Source organism: Macrosteles quadrilineatus, unplaced genomic scaffold (assembly GCF_028750875.1).
Source record: "Macrosteles quadrilineatus isolate MER2022 unplaced genomic scaffold, UCM_ALF_1.0 Scaffold_2__2_contigs__length_208266976, whole genome shotgun sequence".
Classification (NCBI taxonomy): domain Eukaryota; kingdom Metazoa; phylum Arthropoda; class Insecta; order Hemiptera; family Cicadellidae; genus Macrosteles; species Macrosteles quadrilineatus.
In genome coordinates, this window is record NW_026542595.1 from 32,044,163 (window position 1) to 32,063,064 (window position 18,902).

Here is an 18,902-nt window from a genome sequence, read left to right on the forward strand (position 1 = left end):
AACATTAGAATCGCATACTTAACATAAGGAACTCACTTTAAACACAAATGCAAATTGTGAACAACAACATGGAATCAAAGAAAAATCAAATAAATAACAATATAACAATAAGCTGTTAAATTATTAACACATGTTTCGTATGTTTAGATTATGCATACTGGTAAACCAATTATTGCCATCTATAAAAATTATTGGTTTTTCTTTTCCGAGTAGGGTTAAAGGTCTTCTACCCGAACGATTTTCATAATTTTGGACTTAAACTAAAGGTATGCAAGCACATATTTGTCATCAAGCATCATTGTTAATTTATCTAATGTATTACTCAACGAAAAAATATAAATTGGATTTTTTTTATTTTTTACTTCAATTAAAGATGTAGGCATATTCCAGCAGTTATAATAACATTACTCTATATGTTTTGGTCTAAAAACCTTTAGTGAAATACCAGCTTTCATTTGAGCTATTGATTATTGAGATTCCAATCTTAATAATCCTATCTAAAGCACACTGCTGAATCACGAATAAACAATAATTATAATCGTTTTAGAACTTAATCTTCAATCAATGATACGTAACTCAAATTTTATTTAAGTTACTTTATATTTCTTCGTCTTAAAATATTTCAAAGGCTTTCACTTGAGATATTGACAGTTTTAATCAGTACAGTTAAAGATATACTTTATCGCTCAATCAGAAAACATAAATTTAATTATATCTTTGATATGGAATTTAGTTTTAGATATATTAACTCAATTCTAATTACGTTATTCTATTTGTTTTGACCTAAGAACCTTCAGTGAAATACCAGCTTCCATTTGAATTATTGATTATTAAGATCGGACATACCACACTGCTAAATCACAAACAACCCAAATTTTTTAAAAAATGGAGTTATTTATCATTGATTTACGGTCAAACGGTCTTGCTTGCAACCTCAACAGCAACTGTCAGAATTGACAGGTTTCACCTAGTAAATCTTTAAAAAATCTAACTTTCATAATTATTTGGAAATCTACACGAATTAGGATTTCCAATGACTTATTAATTAATAAAATCGGTTCAGTAGAACTGTAGATTTAATTGTACAAAGTTTAACAACAAAATCTTTAGTTTAGTATTTTGTCACCATTATAAATTTGGAGGTTGCTTAACGTTTTTGAAAATAACTTTGAAATGGTGAGGAAATCGACCAAAGTGGAAGGTGATATTCTGATAGAGAATAAAATTTCCTACAAATTACTTTTATGTATTTCTGGAAATTACTCAATAAAGGCAGACTAAAGTTGGCTACAAATATTAACTTGGAAATATAATCTTGGAAAAAAGGCGTTTTAAATGTAATATTGTTTATTTTTATTGTTTTGCCTTAAATATGTAATAAAATCAAACTTTCAAAATTATTTGCAAATCTACACAAATTAGGCTTTCCAACGACTCATTAAATAACAAAATCGGTCCAGTAGAAGTCTAGATTTAGTTGTACAAAGTTTAACAAAAATATATCTAATTCAGTATTTTCTCACTACTATAAATTTGGAGATCACTTAGATTATTGCCAATAACTTTTAAATGGAGGGGGAATCGACCAAAGTGGATGTCATCTTCTGAAAGAGAATAAAATTTCCTACAAATTTATACCATACACTTCTTGGAAACACCAAAAAAGGCCGCAAAAAGTCTCACCCAAATAAAAAGTGTGAAAAACATTGTTTTCCATGTATTTCTTATGGAAAACATGTTTTTTATTATTTTTCACCATAAATCATAACAAACACAAACTTTCATAATTATTTGCAAATCTACACGAATTAAGCTTTCCAACGACACATTAATTAATAAAATCGGTCCGGTAGAACTCTAGATTTAGTTGTACAAAGATTTTTAAAACTGAATTATATATAGAACCAGCAACAGAGCCCGTTGTGGTTAAATACAACGGTCTCTAGTAAAATAATGGTTGTGAAATACATACACCACTTTACTCACTAATATTAATGGTACAGCTTAAGCACATAACGGTAGAATCGCATACTTAACATAAGGAACTCACTTTAAACACAAATGCAAATTGTTAACACCAACATTTAATCAAAGAAAAGTCAATTAAATAACAATATAAGAATAAGCTGTTAAATTATTAACACATGTTTCGTATGTTTAGATTATGCATACTGGTAAACCAATTATTGCCATAGCCTATATAAAAATTATTGGTTTTTCTTTTCCGAGTCGGGTTAAAGGTCTTCTACCCGCCCGATTTTCATAATTTTGGTCTTAAAATAAAGCTATGCAAGCACATATTTGTCATCAAGCATCATTATTAATTTATCTAATGTATTACTAAAAAATATATTTAAATTAGATTTTTTTTACTTCAATTAAAGATGTATTCCAGCAGTTTTGGTCCCCTATAGTACCCTATATGTTTTGGTCTAAAAACCTTTAGTGAAATACCAGCTTTTATTTAAGCTATTGATTATTAAGATTCCGACCTTAATATTCCTACCTAAAGCACACTGCTGAATCACGAATCAACAATAATTATACTCGTTTTAGTACTTATCTGCAATCAATGATACGTAACTCAAATTGTATTTAAGTTATTTTATATGTCTTGGTCTTAAAATACTTCAAAGGCTTTCACTTGAGATATTGATAGTTTTATAAGTTAAGTTTAAGATATACTTTACAGCTCAATCAGAAAACATAAATTTAATTATATCTTGGATATGGTATTTAGTTTTAGATATATTTCCTCAATTCTAATTACGTTATTCTATTTGTTTTGACCTAAGAACCTTCAGTGAAATACCAGCTTCCATTTGAATTATTGATTATAAAGATCGGACGTACATAAAGCACACTGCTAAATCACGAACAACCCAAATTGTTCAAAAAATGGAGTTATTTATCATCGATTTATATTCAGACGGTCTTGCTCGCAACCTCAACAGGAACTGTCAGACTTTGACGGGTTTCATTTAGGAAATCTTTAAAAAAATCAAATCTTCATAATTATTTGCAAATATACACGAATTAGGCTTTCCAATGACCTATTAGTTAATAAAATCGGTTCAGTAGAACTGTACAAAATTTAACATCAAAATCTTTAGTTCAGTTTTTTCTCACCATTATAAATTTGGAGGTTGCTTAACGTTTTTGCAAATAACTTTGAAATGGTGAGGAAATCAACCAATGTGGAAGGTAATAATCTAATAGAGAATACAATTTTCTACAAATTACTATGATGTATTTCTGGAAAATACTCAATAAAGGCAGCCTAAAGTTGGCTACAAATATAAACTTGGAAATATAAACTTGGATAAAAAGGCGTTTTAAATGTATTATTGTTTATTTTTATTGTTTTAGCTCAAATATGTAATAAAATCAAACTTTCATAGTTATTTGCAAATCTACACGAATTAGGCTTTCCAACAACCCATTAAGCAACAAAATCGGTCCGGCAGAAGTCTAGATTTAGTTGTACAAAGTTTAACAAAAATATATCTAATTCAGTATTTTCTCACACTATAAATGAGGAGATTACATAGCTCATTGCCAATAACTTTTAAATGGAGGTGAAATCGACCAAAGTGAAAGTGATATTCTGAAAGAGAATAAAATTTACTACAAATAACTACTATGAATTTCTTGAAAATGCTCAGTAAAGGTAGCCAAAAGCTGGCTACAAATAGAAACTTGAAAACATAAACTTGAAAAAGCAGTTTTTAATGTATTTTTGTTATCTTTCCTTTTTTACCACAAAGATTAATTAAAATCACACTTTCATAATTATTTGCAAATCTACATAAGTTGGGCTGTCCAATGACCCATTAATTAACAAAATCGGTCCGGTAGAAGTCTAGATTTAGATGTACAAAGTTTAACAAAACTATCCCTAACTCAGTATTTTCTCAATACTATAAATTCGGAGGTTGCTTAGCTTTTTTGGAAATAACTTTGAAATGGTGAGGAAATCGACTAAAGTGGAAGGTGATATTCTGAAAGAGAATAAAATTTCCTACAAATTTATACCATACTACACTTCTTGAAAACACTCAAAAAAGGCGGCCAAAAGTCTCACACAAATACAAAGTTTGAAAAACACCGTTTTCAATGTATTTCTTATGGAAAACATGTTTTTTTTTAATTTTTAACCATAAATCATAACAAAAACAGACTTGTCAGACTTTCATAATTATTTGCAAATCTACACGAATTAAGCTTTCAAACGACCCATTAATTAATAAAATCGGTCCAGTAGAACTCTAGATTTAGTTGTAAAAAGATTTTTAAAACTGAATTATATATAGAACTAGCTGTTGTACCCGTGCTTTGCAACGGGAAGAGGGCACAAAATAGAAACTTTTTAACCTTTATATCTGTTGCATATAATAGTTACACATCCGCCAACGCTTTTAGAAACAAAATTCAACTTTTATGGCCTTAATAGAAACGTTTAAGTTATGACTTTTAAATCTGGTAAGTAGTGTATACCACATTTTGGTTTTGATTAATTTTAAATATTGTGTAGGCTGATATGAGAAACACTGACCAATGACATTTTAAATTTCAATTTTGAATATGCAAAAATACAAATTAATTAATTTAAATGAACATTTTTTTTATTTCACTCTTCTTCATATTAAATCACAAATCCTTCCATCTTCAGTTTCTTCACTAAAAAAAACTAAGTCAGCTGTTATAAGCTTTAGAAATATCGTTGTGCCTTATCAATAGTCTTTTGAAAATATTAAAGAAACTATATCTATACCATAAAAAATTTTAAACAAATAATTTAGCATTAAAGACAGCAGACAAAACTAATATGATTATCAAAGCGTCGAGGACCAAAAAATGTAATAGCAAATACAGTATAAGTTTCATTGCATCTCTGATTCTACTCTACAAAAATATCAACAAACAGCTTAATATACAAACCAGTTCTTTTAATCAGTTCCATCGTCCATTGCCTTTACATTTTCACACTTACTATTAAGTAAACATAGCAACAGATATTTAATTGATTTTAGAAACAAAAGAACACTGTGTAATGCATATTGTTATATACATTGTTATATACATAACCTCAGAACTTTTAAAGCCAAAGGGGCAAAGCCCACGGTCAGTATCGAAGTGTGAATAGTCCTATAATGGTCCTTGGTATGGTAGCTATATTTTTGTAAAATTTAAGCCCAGTGGGTTCAGTAGTTTTTGCACCTATTAGTAATACACATACAGACAGACACCATTAGATTTTTATATAATAGTATAGAAGTATAGATATAGAAGTATAGATAGATAGATAAATTCCCAATACCACTAAACCGTTAAGACAACCGTGCTAAAATGCGTTTCAGCTGATCGGCAATGTAATGAAGTAAAATGAAGCAGGGTTGCCAATATATGAGCTTGTTTCGTCTTAAAATAGTGTATCTCTGTACTAATTACTTTGGTTATTTAGAAGAAAAAAAACTTGTAGAAAATTACATATTTTATTTTTAATCATATGGAGTTATTATGGATTTGTTTCATGTCAAATTTACATGGACTTACATTGACTTGGATCTTGTATTTTATAATTCAAACCTACTCTGCCTTCTGGATCTTCTATTTTATAATTCACACTTACTCTGACTCCTGGATCTTTTATCTTTTCCAAGTGCTTATCCACAGAGAACTCCCCACTGCGGTAGGCCAACAACTGTGAGAAATCAAATGGAGGCTGACCATCAGTGAACAGTTCTATCAGACAACATCTGCAACAATACTACAATCATCTGACTGAGCTACAGGGATTATTGCTGACATTTCTCATCCTTATTGGCAAAACAATTAATTTTTTCCTTAATATTATGAATGAAAAATTTCCGCAAGATGTTATTCCAAAAATTAAAAAAAACTAACTATCATCAAAACTAAAGTTCAAAAAGGGAAATTTTACAAATCAATGAATTAAAAGTAATTTGTTAAAATCAATGACTTTGACTTTAAACAAAAAACGTGCTATATATAATTACACAATTCAATAGAAATTTGTAAGTTATTTGACTCCGTCTTATTATAATGCAGAGTACCTGGGGACAGAGCTTTTCTCACGGAAAATCATTAGTATACTCTGAGAGTAGTCTTTGGTCAATGCTATTTTATCCTCATCTTCTTTTACAGTCTATTTCTAATCAGTAAAATGATAATATCGTAAATGAATTGTTAATGTAAGCAGCAGTTACAACTCTGATTGACTGTATAAATTGTGTTGATATTTTTGTAACCAACACACCTTATTAATCTAAGCTATTTTATTAATATCTAATTATTTACTACAGAATGCGCATTTTATTAATTCACACAAATAACCAGTTGGTAAAATTAAATATGTCCAGGCCCATATTTTCATGAGACGTTTCAGGTAAGAAATATATTGTTGACCACTTAAAGTTTTCTTTTTGGCTTCAACAATGTTTATGTGTACGTGAATACTGCACACTCAAAGTAAGAAGTGAAACATGAAGAAAGATCACATTTAATGTATAATTAATACCAAATTAGAAATTGGAATAACTTTAATCACGCAACCTTATTTACCTTGTCATCAGAAATTTTTAATTGCTTCACGAGGTATTGTACCATAATTATTAGTCATATATAGTAATCCAGATGCCATCAACATGGAATTCAGTTCAGCCTGTCAGGCAATTCTGGCCATACAATACAAAAACGTTAAGATAAAGCTGGCAAACGCAAAACATAAAATTTTACAAATACTGTTTAAAACCAAATGTCATCCCTAAATATGGCTGAGAAAATATGGATGGAAAAAATCTAAACATTTTTATTTTATTTTAAGAAGTCTCTACTTAACACTTTACTCATAAGAAAGATCTAGAATTAGCTAATGCAGCCCATTTTGCTGAACTGGAGTGCCTAGTTTGACATGCCAAATCAGGCGTTCTAGAGTCATGAGGAAAAATAAGGCCACAACAGGCAAGAAACTCACACAACTAGTTAATAATCAAAAGAATAAGGAAACTGCCATTATGTTTGATTTTTATTTCTACCCTAGTGCAATAAATAATAGCGACATCTCGTTTGACACTGAAGAAATGTGTTTATTAGATAAAGGCTTCAAACACAACCTCCCAATGACTGGTAAGCGAGGCATGTTCAGTGAACTAATTAATGCTGAAGTAGCAACAAATCAATCTCTGCCAACGACTGCAAGAATGAAGGCAGGTTATAATTATCACGAAAATTAAAATACAAGTACAAACAAAGCCCTGATTTTGGTAGTCTAACAATGTCGCATGAGTACCAAATTAATGATCTAAAAACATACTTTTTTTTATTGTCTAAGCACAACGCTATGCTTTGCAAAGCTGACAAGGGAAATACCACAGCTATAATGTCCAAAAAAAAATTACATTGCTAAAGTTGAAGAGTTTATCACTGCAACACTCCACAGCTGAGGTTTGCCAAAACGTCAATCAGCTGAGATATGCATTAAGCAGAAAAGGGGGGGGGGGAACTTCCCCTTCAAACCACCTAAATTTTGTGAACATACTATAATTAATAATACTGCTTCAAGGTACTGCATCAAATTTTGAATAAATTGTAAATTTAGTTGTAAATAGAAAAATACTTTGCTAAGGAAACAAATAAATATAGAGCTGAGCAGCTGAGTGCTGAGCATAGTGCTCGCCTGGTAATCAGCCGGTCGCTGTTTTGAACTTGAGAAAAGTCAGTAGCTTTTTGATGGTTCAAAATTTGGCATACTGGTCCTTGATCATTGGGCTTTTAATAAATTATAATATAATAAAAAGTTTAAATACCTGTTGTGATCTGTATTTAGTCAGTGACCAAGGTTTCAACAACCAAGTCAAAAATCCTCTTCATCCCTTGGGTTGTGAAGGGTCATCAAATAACACTTGTACAAACACGAAAACATGTACATAAATGTGGCCAAATTGTAATACTGGAAGCGGTCACGTGGTGTAGCCGGCAAAAGATGAGCTATGAATTTGTTGTAAGCTTGAAAATGAATCTTCAAGGTTCAAAACCTTGGTCCCTGACTAAATACGTACGTTAGAGCAGGTATTTAACCTTTAGATTATTTCTAAAGAAGGTGATCTAATGAGGTGGATAAACATACTTAATATACTATCCTCACTAATGAAACAGTTGACCATAGTCAGTAACAAAGCTACACATATCATCTCGCTCCATTCAACTCAACACTCATCTCGCATTCATATGGGATCCAAACAATAATGAAATAACTTGCTGAAGTCTAAATTAAGGGATGAGTCTACTAATTGATGAAAATGTGAGTAAGTATAGATGCAAATTGAGCTTATTTTTACTGACCCTGCAGAGAAAATGTCCATAGCAGGTGTTAGGTCCCCTTTCTTGATATTCTCTTCAGATGGCAAAAGCTGACTCATATCTGAGGCAAGGCTTTTCATAAACCTACAAAACAATAAGATATTTATAAGGGCAGCGTGGGAGCAAAACTCTGTGCTTTCAAAATTGTAGAAAACTATTGGAAAATGTGTTTAAGCATATGTTTATAAAAAGCATATGTTAACATTATTGTTTTTATTGAAATATTTATAGCTTGAATTTCAAATGACAAATTCGCCAAATTTCATTAAAATCCTATACTCTTATATGAACAATGTTTGATTGTATGTATGCATGCTTGCTTGGACAAAGATCTCAAAAACGGCTTCGACAATTTCCTTCAAACGTTGTAAATAATTTATTTCCGGCCTGAAAATTTAATGCAGTTAAAACTGCCAACAAAAATATAATAACAACAAAAATTAAATTGAAAAGTCAAACTTTTTTAACATTGACTTTATTTGCCAAGTAACCATGTTGGATGACCAAAATAACAAGGAAAAAGTAAACAAAAGACTTGTAACATGTGTTTATAACAAGCCATCCACAGTATACTAGCAAATTAAAAAATACAATACAAAGGGAAAATCATCAGCGAAACGGCACACGGAAGATTTCTCAGGTGCCGTTTGACGTCCCTATCAGCTGACGTCACTTTGAGGGAACACCAATACCGCAACGATACGGATTAGGGCATCGGCCTCGGTGGTGCAGTGGATAGCGATGCGGGCTGATAATCCGAATGATCCGGGTTCGAATCCTGCCGGCTGCACTAACTTTTTATCAACAATTTTTTCATATCAGCAAGTTTGGTTGGTTTGGTTAGGTTATGACAGTTTAATTTTATAATAAAAAAATTGAATTTTAGGCAATTAAAATTTTATTTTATGAACAAAACAATTTTTTAAATTAGTAAACCTTTATTCGATTTTTCCATTACAGTATCAGCACGTTTGGTTAGTTTGGTTAGGTTATGACAGTTTAATTTAATAATAGAAAATTATAAAATTGTCTGTTTCTTCAGACGCAGCAGTTAGTGACGTCAGCAGTTAGTGACGTCAAACGGCACCTGAGAAATCTTCCGTGTGCCCCGCCGAATCATCAGTTGTTACAATTGAGTAAATATTTAGATTACTAGAATATAACATATTCTATTATGTGAAAATTATTGTTCTGATCAAATACGGATTATTTTACTTGGCTCTCTCCAACCAAAACTTAATCCCCGAGGTACTGAGGTAACTATTAGTAAACTTTGGTTTAACAGTGAAATATTTTATAATGTTATATTTATTTTATTTAACCCTTTTACTGCCAACCGGTTTTTTATATGTTACTTGAAAAATGCCGGGTCTAAGGTAAGACTAATATGCGAAGACTGCCAGGCCTGATTTGAGGAAAATTCAGTATTTCACAAAAACTTGTGTATTTTTTTTATTTTCTATCAGAATTTGATAAATAAGGCCTTGTTTTGTTTCTAATAAACAACCAGTCTTCATAAAAACATATAATAATTATTATAGTAAAAAAAATTTATTGGACATAAATTTTATATGGTCAAAATTTTATTTTATTTTATTTTTTAGGTTTGGCGTATAAAAACTATACCTAAAACAAACACATGCATAAATGTAATTATTTTAGTTTGTAGAGCATGCATAGGTTATTACATAAACAAACTTTCATGCCCTTACCTTGAAAATTGTAGAAGTTGTGATGTTTTTTCGAAATGTCGTCAAATAAAAGTTTACCCGTTTAGGTGAAAACACTTTACTAAGAGTTTGTTCATGATCATATATACACAAGTGGCCTAAATGTTTTGTTACAATTCACAATAATGTACATTGCTAGAGAGCTGAAATAATGGTAACAAAAACTTATGTAGCCTACAAATAAATTTAAAAGAATATTTACAATATTTACAAATGAAAAAGTTCCGATCATTGACATTTATGTTCACCGAAACATGTAGGATGAACCCCTTTCTTGCATCTCTTGCAAACAGTCCTGCTCCTCTTCCTGGTCCCTCCTGCACTTGTACTTAGTAGGCTACACACAGAACAATTTCTTAACATTCTTCCGGGTAGAGATTCTAGGCCGAATCCAGAAGCTTCTCCAGCGTCTCCGCCACCGCCCACCTCAGCAACATGTGGCTGGTTCTTCAGCATTAGCCAATCAGTAGAGAGCTCTTCAATTATGGAGTTGGTATAGTTAAATCTTGACAGTAATTTACCGGAACAATTTTCCTTGTAAATGATATACGAGTTGAGAATCATCCTGCCAAATATATTAAACACGACCTTCTTCCAGTACTTGACAGTTCTGCGCTCATCTAAATAACAGTAGAGCATTTGGTCTGAGCCATCAATCCCCCCCATATACATATTGTAAGTATCTATAATTTCAGGCCTCACTTTTGGGTTTTCTTCATGTCTTTTCCTTCTTCTTACTTCCACTGACTTTGCAGATGCTTTTGTAGAGAGTAAAAGCACTGGTTTCTTTTGAGAAGCTTTTTCTCGATATCCCAAAAAAAGCGTGTTCTCCTTCCGCAAATACGTCTTCTGGCCAACAGCAAATTTTTCTTTCAACTGTGGAGGTATTCCTTTTCTATTTTTCCTAATTGTGCCAGTCATGTAGGTTTGGTTTTCGTAAAGGTGGTTCGCCAGAGGGATGCTCGTAAAAAAATTGTCAAGGAAGAGATGGTAGCCTTTTCGCAAATACTGACCTATCTCTAAGAGCTTGGTGACAACTTTGAATGCAAGGCCAGTTGATTTTCTCTTGTTCTTATTTCCTTTGTAGCAAAAAAAAGCCAAACAATACCTGGAGACAGAGTCACACAACATCCACATTTTGATGCCCCAACGATGGTGGTGCTTGTTGGGCAGGTATTGCATAATTTGCGAATGACTCTTAGTGCCAACCAGGCTTTCGTCAATTGATATCTCACGATGAGGGGTGTAATAAGTCCTAAAAATCCTGTTTGCATGATCCAATAGGGGGTTAAATTTAGCACAGGGGTCATAATTTGGATCACCTGGTTTAGCCAAAGTGCTATTGTCGACTATGTGGAAAAATTGCAATATACACTCAAACCTGTTCCTACTAAACATTTTTCCAAACCAAGGTGTTTGAAGTGATGATTTTGTCGACCAATAGCTTTGAATAGTTGGCTTTCTTACAAGACCCATATTCAAAATTGTGGCAATGAAGGCCTTCATTTCCGGCAGGGTGACATTTTTCCAATCCCTGGCACGTGAATTTGGAGTCAAGTTATGTATATGTGCAGTGATGTAGTCCCTGGCATACTGGTTGGTCCTTAGCACAAAAGAATTCAGGAGATTTACAGTAAAAAATAAATTAAAGTACGATATTGGAGGTGCATCATGTGGGGGACAATGTTTTGGCCCAGGCAATTCGTCAAAAGGAAAAGTATGGTCAAAACCAGGATCGTTACCTTCATCAAGGGAATCCCATCCAAGATGTTCATCAGCGTCAGGGTCATTTAGATTAGCATAAAGTACATCTTCCATTTCCATTACATCACCTTCTGGAATTGTGAAGTTGTTTACAACATCGTCAATAACTTCGTCGACTGTACTGTGGACATTAGCAGTGGGAGTAGGCCTAGGCCTATGTCTAGGTTGGGGGATTTCATCTTCTGAGTCGTCAGAGGGGTCTGAATTTACCATGTAATCAGGGTCTTCGTCCGTATCGTCCTCAAATTCTGGACCTAATCCTTCACTTTCAGAATCTGAACTGGGTTCTGAGCTCGACTCAGAAATATTGTCTACAAAACTATCGCTCACATCACCATCGTCAACATTCACACCGTCACCCAATAGGTTGTTTATTATTGTATTTTCACTCACCGGCGACCTATTTCGTCTATTACTCATTTTTACTAAAACTCAAACTAACCAAACACATGCATAAATGTAATTATTTTAGTTTGTAGAGCATGCATAAGTTATTACAAACAAACTTTCATGCCCTTACCTTCATCACAACATTACTTTTCTAGCACTAGTAAACACAAACAATAACAAACACCTTTCCATTCGCAAAACCCAACTAAACACAGATGACAAACGATCTAGACACAGTAGAGAAGGAATCAGCAACGCACAGACCAAGAGCAAACTCAAACTATGTAACTTCATTGGTTATAGGCTCTTACCGTATAAAATCGTCTGTAAACAGCTTTGTTATAGTCTGCAAATAATCCGAGTCGAATTTGGAGGGGTTTGGAAAGCATATAAGGCCAGTAAGTTAGAAAACATTGACGTGCTTTATAACGCACGTCGGCAATTTTCGCCCGATAGCCAACGAGCGTTATTGCGCACGTCGGCCATTTTAGCACAAACCCCGACGTGCGCATTTGCGCTCGTCGGCAGCAAAAGGGTTAAACTAGAATTTAAACAAAGTTGGCCCGTACTACGTACAGGAATCAAGAAGTCAATTAAAACAGTATAAAAATGATTCCATTTTACAATCAGTTTTAACCATTTATTTTGAGTTAGCTAAAAGCTCGCAAAACGGGACTATTATAGTCACTGCCATCTATAGAAACCACCTACCGCGACTATTATAGTCGCGTTGCCAGTTGGAGGGTTAATGAAAATGTCAACCGGGTGTCGATTTGACCAAAACTGATTCACACCGCGACCGCACCATAACCATCCCCGTAGTACTGTATGGTTCAGACACTTGGGCACTGACCAAAGAACTGAACCTTAGTTCGGGGAAAGAAACCAAAAAGAAACCTTATTGCTGGGTTTGAGAATAGAGAGCAGAGAAAATATACCGACCAGATCAAGATAACGGAGGTTGAGACACAAATGAAAAGAACAGAGGGCTAAGAGAAATGCATAAACACCCAGGGGTGCTTTTTAAAAGTAATAGGCTCGGATGGGCAGGCAACTATTAAAAGAGGTTAAGGGTGTAGCAGCACAAGGGCCTAGGTTTTTAGGATTTTTTGAGAGGATAGCAGGCTTACCTGAATGGACTCTTTCCCATTCAGGCAAGCCTGCTATCCTCTCAAAAAAATCCAACTATTAAAAGAGTATTTCAAGGAGTACCGCAAGGAAGACGATCACTTGGAAGCCCAAGAATGAAGAGAAATACCAAGTAATTAAAGACATCTCCAGACTGGGATCTACATTAGAAGAGGCAGGGGATAGAAGGGAATGAGAGGCCAGAATCCTCTAAGGTTTTAGTGGCCAAAGAGTTAAGATAAGGCACGGTAAGTAATAATATGCAAGGAATTTGGTAGTAGCTACTGTACTCAACACCAGTGTGTGTGAATCGACCGCCAATGCCACTTCAAGGCTTTTCAAATCGACACAATTGCTGTTTTATTGTATTTTTTTAATTTAAAATGCATATTGTATAGGCCTATAACTGATTGAAAGAAATAGGGGGTCACGTGCCATTTGTTTACAAGATAAATTTCCTATTTAAACTGCCAGAATTTGTCCTTATGGGTGTAAAATAGCTGTTCTGAATCATATTTAGTTTTAACTGACTACTCAATTCCCGTAGGTAGGACGGGCCAACAGTTTGTGTTATTTTAATTTGGAATAAATATTAGGCCTACTTGTTTATGGAAATATTTAATGAAAAATCCAATCAAACAAATTGAAATTCGCTAACTAGATGCCTCACCTTTCAGGAGCAATATAGCAAGTTCGCCTCCTAGAAGTGTCGAAGAAATATGAGAAATCAGCCGGGTTGTCTTCTGGCAGGTGAGTTGGTTTGAAAGATGCAAAATCTGACAACAAAACCCAATGCCACGAAGTCACTAGTATATTTTCCAACTTTATATCTCCATGGCAGATCTGTAACAGTTTATACATCATTTACAATAACATTTTTACTCTTTAGAATTGTAAAAAGAAATTGAGTTACAAATCTCAAATCTGATCACTTTGAACCTAGTAGTGTGGAAAGTTACCAAGAAATCAAGCCCCTAAAAATATGACCACAACCTAAAAGGCTTAAGTTTGCAAAAAACTTTTGAGGTCGATTACTATTGACTGGGTGAAAATAGGTGACCAAGTCTAGGTTTGACCTACATGCAATTTCGCTTTCAAAATATCAACATACCAATAGAAATACAAATGTAAAAAAATAAATTATTACCATTTTCAATATAATTTTTTAAACTATTTCACCTTTCTTAAAGGTCACCTCTCTTCACCTCTTTTGCAAAATATCATTGATATATGGAATGAAAATACTCAAGGCAGATTTATCTTAAAAAAAGCTAACAAAACCATTCATTAGGATTACGATATTCTTTGTGTGTAAGAATGCAACTGTCTGAAATCTCTAGCCCCAATATGTGTGACAAATGGAATATTCGAATTGAATAGATTTACTTCAAACGCCCAAATTGGAAAATCGTGAGACAAAAAACTCAATCAAGAAAATAAACAGCCACTTGGAATATATCATGGGTAAGTATGATTAAAGAATATGATAGCGTTACTATGCAATTGTCATGTTAGGCCTACTTTACTTTGGAGGAAATTGTAACAATTCAAATATGTACTTACCCCAAGACGATGGCACTGAAAGAGTGCATAAAGAATTTGGAAAGCAATCCATTTCTTCTCAAGCAAGGTTAGAAAGGGCCGTGTTGATATACGATCATACAAACTATATTTTATGTAACCTCTCATCAAAAATCCTGCCCGGTCAGTAAGCTGAAACCAATACCAAACTTTAACTGACAATTGATAAAAATTACAATCCAACTACATTAGACTCCCAATTATCCACTGTGATGAGTAGCTGAGTGTTGGATAATGCATAACTAACCTAATATTCCCGGGAAATAACTAATATTGAATGTGAATGTATAGTTAAACTTAAGTCATAATAGTCGTTTATTCAGCCATTAATTACATAATAGTATAATAGGCTATGTCAATATCAGTCTCACAAAGCTATAACCTTTCAGAGAAAATAAAAACAAATGCAAATTGACATTAAAGAAATAATTGAATACAGAAATAAAACAACAACAATATTTTTATCTTAACCAATACCAACATGTTAATGGGCCAAATTAGTGGTAGGTATGAAAATGTAGCTGATTTCCAAGTATAGCTGGAAAAGTCATATCTCATTAATTCTTTGGGGGAGTAAAAAGTATTGCCTTGGAATAGAAGTGTTTATCACTAGGAGCGAAAGTGACTCTTTTTGGTACGGAATTGTGTTTTACAAACGAGGCTCAGCCAAGCTTGGAAATACGATTAAGTACCAAAAAGACACTTTAGAACCGTGTGATGAACCAGTGTGTGGAAATAACCTTCTAATCGTTAAAAATTTAGACCACATAATTTAAGGTTATACAAAGTGGTCATCAATGTTTACATTTCTGTTATCTTATCTAACAGGGGCAGGCCGAGACCATGAAGCACCTCATCCGAAAATTGAATTATTGCGCACCCCAGACAATTGTTTTCTTGATGACCTTGCAAGTTCAGGCGTCCGATAAATGCCAATAGCTTCCCAATTAGTTCATCCTCGGGAAGATATCTTCCTCTAGCCACATTACCAAGAGTTATCATTCTAGCATCAGAGAGCTCGTCACAATCAAAAATCCGGTGATCGGCTGTCTCCTCTGACCTATCACAGTGCCTATAGAACGGTTCACCATCAAATAAGCCCATCCGTTGGAAATGTTTCCTGAATCCCCCGTGACCAGTTATCATTATTAATTTGATCTACAATTAATTTGATTCTTCACCTGTCTAGTCTCAGAGGTCAGAGTGAACCTTTTTAGAAGGCCTAAACAGAGTAAGCGAGTATCGACCCAGCATTTGCAGTGCTCTTCCTTGGCCCATGATGCAAACGAAGAACATGCGCTATTTTGTGAAATGCCACAGAAGGGTTGTGGGCCTATCATTGTTGTCGCAGAGGCAGTGTTTGCCAATCTGTCTGCAGCTTCATTTCATTTAATGCCTGAGTGTCCAGGCACCCAGCAGAGCGTGAGATCATTTCTCCTACCTAACTCAGACTCAGAAGCAAGGCAATCTCACACGAGCCTTGAATTGAATGCATAAGAGTTTAGTGCTTTTGAGGTGGCTTGATTATCAGTATAGATATTAATTGTTTTGTCTCTAGTCTGTTTAAAAGAAGATGTTCTCGAGCACAAATCAAGATGGTAGTGATCTCCGCTTGAAAAACAGTTGGGTACACACACCCCCCCCCCCCCCCCATGGAAGACAAATACCAGTGCCTTCGTTTATCCAGTGCACACCTGCTCCAGTGCCCCCATTTTTTATCTTAGAACCATCAGTATAGTAATCTAAATCACCTGCGGGGATGGGCCCTTTTCCGGCAGACCAATCCTTCCCATGGTATTAGTACTTTGAAAGGCTTTCCAAAGGAGTGTTTTTGGACATGTGATCTGAAGCTGCCTTCAGATCTAAATCATCACTACCACCTGAACAATTTTTGAATGCCCTTTATTGTTACCTGTGTTTATCCATTAGTTTTCGCATCTCAGGCGTAGGGCTGTTTTTCTTGCTACCACCATGATAAACATGTAGATGGGTAGCATATCGAGCAGACAATCTAGGGTCTGCTCAGCTACTTACGTACTTACGTCTTCAGGACAGCTACTTACTGCCCCAGTAGTTATCATTATAAGAGCAAGACTCTGAACTCCTGCTAAAGCTTTGACAGCAGCAGTAGATTCCATCTTAGGCCACCACACAAGTGAACCGTATGTCAAGGCGGGTCGAACAACAGATACATACAGCCAATGCATGAGTCTAGGCTGTAACCCCTATGTTCCACCTACCATTCGCCTCCATGCCATTAGGGACCACTTAGGCTACCACAATCAACGACTTTTTGAAGATGTGGTCCCCAGTGAAGTGATCTGTCCAAAATTACACCTAGATACTTCACCTGATTCTGCTTAGTGGTCCAATCCCTTCCAGTTTCTTCCTTCTTGTGAAGGATACCATTACAACTTTCCTAGGATTAATGGAGAGCCCAACTTCGAGACACCAACGGTCCACCACCCTTAAAGCTCTGTTCATAAGGTCATAAGGTAAGTTCATAAGGTTAATATGGTTCCATGGAACTTTCCAACCACAAGGATTGTAACAAAAAATAATGCAGTAGTACATTTTTAGGTTAGCAAACCGAAAAATTTACCATAAGTTTTTCTGTTCGCTATTTGGAGTTACCTGAAAATTATGATTTTGCTGACGATTTAGAGAACTAAAACCATTTTTTTTTCCTTCTCCGGACAGTATGATGAAAATATCTTTTAAGAGTTCTCTTAAATGTGTTGTACTTTAAAGCTCTCAATGAGGCTGGGGGTTTATTGAAAAACTGAATCTGCTTGTAATTATGGCTATTGTTTGATTTTTTAAGCCTAACTTGAGGTAAATTTAGATCCTGCTTATTTCTGGTATTGTATTTAATATTTATGTATTGAAGATCTGTCCATAAAAGAGAGTTGGTTTTCCTTTACATGCAATAAGTTTGTGTATATAAAAATAGAGGCAATGTCATTATTTTTAATTGTTTAAAACTATCCCTACAACTTTGAGTACCATCTAGATTGTTTAGTTTTCTTAACAAGAAAAAACTCTTGTTGGAATTAATTTTAGTTCCACTTCCTTAAAACCATAGAAATTTAACTTTTTGTAATTACTGCATGTGAGAGGCAGTAATAAAATGTCTTGTTTATGTTCACAAGTGTCAGTCCTGCTGCCTCTCCCTCTTCAAAAGCCTTGATTATGAATTTTACAATATGCTCTAAGTCTTAAGTTGTTGAATAGTTTGGCCTGAACCCGTATTGATGCCTATACAAAATGTTATTGTTTTGAAAATATGCATGCATTTGAAAAAGTATACAAGATTCAAACAATCTATACTTATTTAATACGCAAGCAGGTTTTTTGTGACATTTACTCCTCCGAAACTACTGAACCGATTGACATGTTTTTGGTGTCATTGGAAAGAGCGTAACGTTTAAGTTGTGCAAGAAACTTTCTTTTTAGGGAAATAATTAGAGAGTGAGGCCTGGGGGCCTTTTAAAGTTTCGTATTTCTCCATAAGATTAACATGGGAAACAAATATTGTTATGAAACTCCAGCTGTTGTCAGAAATGCTGTTCTGCTATTTAATTTAAATTGTTTACAAGGAAAGTTGTTTCTTGGTGCCATGTGATCAATGAATTATAGTTTTGCATATATTTTAAATCATATACACTATATAAAATGATAATACTGTAATCATACTTGGGAATAACGAATAGAAATTCTATCGAATAGCACTATTCATTAGTTTTTTTGGCTAACTTCTATTTTATTCGTTTGTTTTTAAATTAACTAACTAATAACTTCTATCAGTTACTTTTTACGGGACTAACTAATAACTTCTAACTAGTTAGAATTTTCAACTAACTTTCCCAATTATGTGGAAGCATCTCAAATACTGGTTATTTATTTCACGTGATCAGTGAGGGTTGC

General features: G+C 33.9%; 1 protein-coding gene across 4 annotated transcripts in view; it reads right to left on the reverse strand.

The window, feature by feature from the left end:
- LOC128983894 (phosphoinositide 3-kinase regulatory subunit 4) overlaps positions 1 to 18,902 on the reverse strand; it is a 94,538-nt gene that overhangs the window by 64,245 nt on the left and 11,391 nt on the right. For all 4 annotated transcript variants that reach the window (XM_054403150.1, XM_054403147.1, XM_054403148.1 and 1 more), the window contains exons 4-7: positions 14,958 to 15,107; positions 14,065 to 14,237; positions 8,365 to 8,466; positions 5,633 to 5,759 (exon numbers count right to left, since the gene is read on the reverse strand). In XM_054403150.1, coding sequence (XP_054259125.1) covers positions 5,633 to 5,759; positions 8,365 to 8,466; positions 14,065 to 14,237; positions 14,958 to 15,107 — 552 coding nt within the window. The remainder of the gene's footprint in view (positions 1 to 5,632; positions 5,760 to 8,364; positions 8,467 to 14,064; positions 14,238 to 14,957; positions 15,108 to 18,902) is intronic.